This window comes from Salvelinus sp. IW2-2015, unplaced genomic scaffold (assembly GCF_002910315.2).
Source record: "Salvelinus sp. IW2-2015 unplaced genomic scaffold, ASM291031v2 Un_scaffold1965, whole genome shotgun sequence".
NCBI classification, from domain to species: Eukaryota; Metazoa; Chordata; class Actinopteri; order Salmoniformes; family Salmonidae; genus Salvelinus; species Salvelinus sp. IW2-2015.
In genome coordinates this window covers 136072-142068 of record NW_019943318.1, presented here as the reverse complement: position 1 = coordinate 142068, position 5997 = coordinate 136072, and the positions used below count along the sequence as shown (strand labels likewise).

Below are 5997 nucleotides of genomic sequence, written 5' to 3'. Positions count from 1 at the left end.
ATAAGAGTTGTACTTCTATAACCCCCATAGTAGTCCTGTACTTTATAACCTCTAATAGCTGTAACTCTATAACCCCATAGTAGATCCTGTTCACTTCTATAACCCCCATAGTGTCCTGTACCTTCTATAACCCATAATAGTCCTGTACCTTCTATAACCCCCATAGTAGTCCATGTCCTTCTATAACCCCATAGTAGTCTGTACCTTCTATAACCCCATAGTAGCATGTACTTCTAACCCTATAGTCCTGTACCTTCTATAACCCCCATAGTAGTCCTGTACCCTTCTATAACCCCCATAGTAGTCTGTACCTTCTTATAACCTTTCCCATATATAGTCCTGTACCTTCTATAACCCATAAGTAGTTCTCGTCCTTCTATAACCCCATTAGTCAGTCCTGTACCTTCTCATACCCCATAGTAGTCCTGTACCTTCTATAACCCCATAGTAGTCCTGTACCTTCTATAACCCTCATAATAGTCCGTACCTTCTATAACCCCCATAGTAGTCTGTTCCTTCTATTAACCCCCATAATAGTATCCTGTACTTCATAAATAACCCCATAGTAGTCCTGTACCTTCTATACCCATAATAGTCCTGTACCTTCTATAACCCCCATAGTAGTCCTGTACCTTCTAACCCCCATAGTAGCTGTACCTTCTATAACCCCATAGTAGTCCTGTACCTTCATAACCCCATAGTCATGTACTTCTTTTAACCCCCATAATAGTTCCTGTACCTTCTATAACCCCATAGTAGTCCTGTACCTTCTATAACCCCATAGTAGTCTGTACCTTCTATAACCCCATATTAGTCCTAGTACCTTCTATAACCCCATAGTTAGTCATGTACCTTCTATAACCCCATAGTAGTCTGTACCTTCTATAACCCCCATAGTAGTCCTGTACCTTCTATAACCCCATAGTAGTCCTTACCTTCTTATAACCCCATAGTAGTCCTGTACTTCTATAACCCCCATAGTAGTCCTGTACTTCTATAACCCCCATAGTAGTCCTGTACCTTCTATAACCCCCATAGAGTCCTGTACCTTCTATAACCCCCATAGTTAGTCCTGTACCTTCATAACCCCCATAGTAGTCCTGTACCTTCTATAACCCCCATAGTAGTCCTGTACTTCTATAAACCCCATAGTAGTCCTGTACTTCTGATAACCCCATTACTAGTCCGTACCTTCTATAACCCCATAGTAGTCCTGTACCTTCTATTAACCCCCCATAGTAGTCCTGTACCTTCTATAACCCCCATAGTAGTCATGTACCTCTTTAACCCCATAATAGTCTGTACCTTCTATAACCCCATAAGTAGTCACTGTACCTTCTATAACCCCCATAGTAGTCCTGTACCTTCTATAACCCCCATATAGTCCTGTACCTTCTATAACCCCCATAGTATTCCGTACTTCTATAACCCCATAGTAGTCCTGTACTTCTATAACCCCCATAGTAGTCCTGTATCTCTTCTTACCCCATAGTAGTCCTGTCAATCTTCTAACAGTAGAATTCAACTTCAAGGACAACTTGAGCATTACCTGGTTTGTCCTCCTTGCTGATTGGCAGCTGCATTTGCGGATGAACTGCCGAAAGCAAACAAAGCATTTAGTTTCAGGTTCCATTAAACCTGGCAAACCTGGTAAAACTGGTAAGAGCCTTGGTAAACTGTGGCAAACCTGGTAAACCCTTTCTGTTGGTTTGTTGAACCACACCAACCTGGTATGAAGTCTTAGTTTTGCATGTCCACAGCTAGTAAGTACCCGTCCTGACAGAGCGGTGTGTTGGATGGCGTCTGGGTACCTCGGCACTCCAGGTCAACCTCTGCTGCCTTGGGAAAGACACCAGTCCTTCATGGCCTGTGTTGAATCAACCCCATCAACCATGCCTTCTCTAGGGAGTCAACAGGGAGTTTAGATTCCTGAATCAACCCCATCACCATGTCCTTCTCTAGGGAGTCAACAGGGAGTTAGATTCACTGAATCAACCCCATCACCTTGTCCTTCTCTAGGGAGGTCAACAGGGAGTAAGATTCACTGATATCAACCCCCTCATCCATGTTCCTTCTCTAGGGAGTCAACAGGGTAGTTAGATTCACTGAATCAACCCTATCACCATGTCCTTCACTAGGAGTCAACAGGGAGTTATCTTCACTGAATCAACCCCATCACCATGTCCTTCTCTATGGGAGTTTCAAGCAAGGAGAGTTAGATTCACTGAATCAACCCCATCACCATGTCCTTCTCTAGGAAGGGGGAGTCAACAGGGAGTTAGATTCACTGAATCAACCCCATCACCATGTCCTTCTCTAGGGAGTCAACAGGGAGTTAGATTCACTGAATCAACCCCATTACCATTACTCTCTCTCTCTCGCTCTCGCTCTCTCTCTCGCTCTCTCTTGCTCTCTCTCTCGCTCTCTCTCTCTCTCTCTTCCTCTCTCTCTTCCTCTCTCCTCCTCTCTCTCTCTCTCTCGCTCTCTCTCTCTCTCTCTTGGTTAGCAGTAGTACAGTATAACGTATTGTTTGCTCTTTGGGGTTTCAGGCTGGGTTCCAACTAAGCACTTTGTGATATCTGCTGATGTAAAAAGGGATTTATAAATACATTTGATTGATAAATGGATGCCATTTAGGACACAGCCCGTATATGTATGTTCTTTTACCCCTCTGGCCCGCGAGCAGCAGCCACTGCTGGACCAATGATAAGGAGTCAGTCTGAAGGATTTGACACAGCAGCTCCAGCACCTGTCAAGAGGAGAGAGGAGGAGAGGAGAGAAGGAGAGAGGAGAGGAGAGGAGGAAAGGAGGGAGGAAAGGAGAGAGGAGGAGAGGAAAGGAGAGAGGAGGAGAGGAATAGAGGAGAGGAGGAAAGGAGGAGAGGAGGAAAGTAGAGAGGAGGAGATGAAAGGAGAGAGGAGAGGGCCATGACAGGGTGACACAAAACTGAATAGATTTGTTTGACATCTCAATAAATTGAATAATTCTTGTGTGGTAAACACATCTTCAGCCCTGTTTATACCTGGTTCTAAAATGCAGCCTTTGTCCTGATCTACAGGACAGTCAGAAGCCCTGTTTATATCTGGTTCTAACATGCGTCCTTTGTCCTGATCTACAGGACAGTCTGCAGCCCTGTTTATACCTGGTTCTAACATGCAGCCTTTGTCCTGATCTACAGGACAGTCAGAAGCCCTGTTTATACCTGGTTCTAACATGCGTCCTTTGTCCTGATCTACAGGACAGTCTGCAGCCCTATTTATACCTGGTTCTAACATGCAGCCTTTGTCCTGATCTTGTCCACTTTCTGATTGTGCCCACATTTACAGACGGGTGTTGACAGGTGGCACCATTGACTTACAGCATCAATTTGAGTCTTAAAATAAACAACTACTATTTTGAAAGCATGGCGCTCCATTAATTTGCATACAGGGAGGTACCAATAAATCTGGTCACAATGTGGGCAAAGGACACATGTTAGTGGCAGGTATAAATGAGGCTCTGTGAATGGAGATGTAATTGCCTCAGGACCCTAGCTCTGTTGAAGTCGGTTAGCCTGGAATCAACTCACACATTCTCTGTGTATTTCTGTGTATTTCTGTGTATTTCTGTGTATTTCTGTGGAGATTCTGGAGCTTTAATAATTTTTTTCATGTCTAATGACATCAAATCACGTAATCTATTATATTCTGATGAATATAATCAGGTGATGATTATTTTCAATTATTTATCAAAATGGCCGTTGTTCAACACCACATCATGAAATACTTCAGTATCTCATGTCTCTGATCTGCTTTGGTTAATTGATAGTTTAGAGCAATATTTATTTTTAGATTTTAATTAAATTGTTCAGAAGTTTTACAGAGRGAGAATGGGGGGGAAACATTTTCCCTTTCCCTTTAGAGGGAGAATGGAGGGAAACATTTCCCCCTTCCCTTTAGAGGGAGAATGGGAGGGGGAAACATTTCCCCTTCCCTTTAGAGCAGAAGTGCACTGCAGACAATAATAGTAATAACAGTAATAATAATAATAATAGTTAGTAGTAGTAGAAGTAATAATAAATTAAATGTACACTGCTCAAAAAAATAAAGGGAACACTTAAACAACACAATGTAACTCCAAGTCAATCACACTTCTGTGAAATCAAACTGTCCACTTAGGAAGCAACACTGATTGACAATAAATTTCACATGCTGTTGTGCTGCAAATGGAATAGACAAAAGTGGGAAATTATAGGCAATTAGTAAGACACCCCAAAAAAGGAATGGTTCTGCAGGTGGTGCCACACACCACTTCTCAGTTCCATTGCTTCCTGGCTGATGTTTTGGTCACTTTTGAATGCTGGCGGTGCTTTCACTCTAGTGGTAGCATGAGACGGAGTCTAACAACCCACCCAAGGTGGCTCAGGTAGTGCAGTTCATCCAGGATGGCACATCAATGCGAGCTGTGGCAAAAAGGTTTGCTGTGTCTGTCAGCGTAGTGTCCAGAGATGGAGGCGCTACCAGAGACAGGCCAGTACATCAGGAGACGTGGAGAGAGGCCGTAGGAGGGCAACAACCCAGCAGCAGGACCGCTACCTCCGCCTTTGCTGCAAGGAGGTGCACTGCCAGAGCCCTGGCAAAATGACCTCCAGCAGGCCACAATGTGCATGTGTCAAGGCATATATGTCTCACAAGGGTGTGAGGGATCTCATCTCGTACCTAATGCAGTCCAGGTTTAACCGTGCGATGTCAGCACAATGTGAGGGCTGTCGACCGGGCCCACAAAGAAATGCCACCGCCACCACCTGGGACTGACCTCTACGCGCCAGACCAGGTCATGCTTTTGGTAGGATGTTCGCAGCCAGCCAGAATGTTTTCCACGGCGTCTCCGAGATCTCTCTGTCCGTGTCTGTCACATGTGCTTCATGTCTCAGTAGGTGTGAACCTGCTTTTCAGTCTTGTGAGAGCACAGGTAGCGCCCCATGTGGGCGAATTCGTGCCAATCTTGTGTTGTTCTCTTGTGTGGCAACATGCTCCCACAACGGTCTTGCTGCACGGTGTTTGGCTGTAAGCACCAACCCCCAGCCTGTGGAACGTCGGGCCCTCTACCAGCCCTCGTGGAGTCATGGTTTTCTGAACCGTTGAGCAAAGACGACTTTGCACATTTGTGGTCCTGCTGGAGGTTCATTTTGCAGGGCTCTGGGCAGTGCACCTCCTTGGCACAAGGGTGATTAGGTTTCTGCTGTTTATTGTAGCGGTCCTGCTGCTGGTAGGTGTTGCCCTGCCTACCGGCCTCCTCCATCGTCTCCTGATGTACTGTGTCCTGTCTCCCTGGTGAGCGCCTCCATGTTTCTGGACACTCATTGTGCTGACTAGACACCAGCAAAACTGTTTGTTTGCCACAGCTCGCTATTGATATGTGCCATCTTTTGTGGATGAACTGCACGTACCTGAGCCAACTTTGTTGTGGGTATGTAGACGTCCGTTCATGCGTACCACTAGAGTGAGGAAGCCCGCCAGCATTGATCCGTAAAAGTGACCACATTCACGTCCAGGAAGCATGAGAACTGAGAAGTGGTCTGTGGTCACCCACCGCAAACCTTTCCTTTTTTCGGGGGATGTTACTAAATTGACCTAATGTAAGATTCCACCTGATATTGTCAGATAGTTCGCATTGGACAATCAGGCATGTGAGAATTTATTGTCAATCAGTGTTAGTCCAATGGTAACAGTTCCTGAATATTAAGACAGTTGAGATTACGAAATTGATGGAATTGACTAGATTACATATGCAGTTGTGATGGTTAAAGTATGTTCCCTTTAGATATTTTTGAGCATGTGTGTGATATACCTCTTGGGTTATAGATGATAATGTGAAAAGACTGTTACTCTAGGAGTACCAGTCAGTTCGGCTGGTCTTAGAATTGTTAGACCGAGGGGAGCTATGGGGCGGTGCGGTGGGTCCTGAGGCTGGTGGCTACGCTGTATTAAACGCCATGAAGAGTGTGAAGGGTGTGTT

The 5997-nt window shown here is 45.0% G+C and overlaps 1 protein-coding gene across 1 annotated transcript in view; it reads right to left on the bottom strand.

The window, feature by feature from the left end:
* Positions 1–1708: 1708 nt before the first annotated feature.
* The window catches only part of LOC112072577 (protein TBATA), a 30622-nt gene continuing 26333 nt past the window's right edge, over positions 1709–5997 (bottom strand). The window contains exons 7-9 of the mRNA XM_070439849.1: positions 2668–2749; positions 1931–1958; positions 1709–1871 (exon numbers count right to left, since the gene is read on the bottom strand). Coding sequence (XP_070295950.1) covers positions 1826–1871; positions 1931–1958; positions 2668–2749 — 156 coding nt within the window. The 3' untranslated portion in view covers positions 1709–1825. The remainder of the gene's footprint in view (positions 1872–1930; positions 1959–2667; positions 2750–5997) is intronic.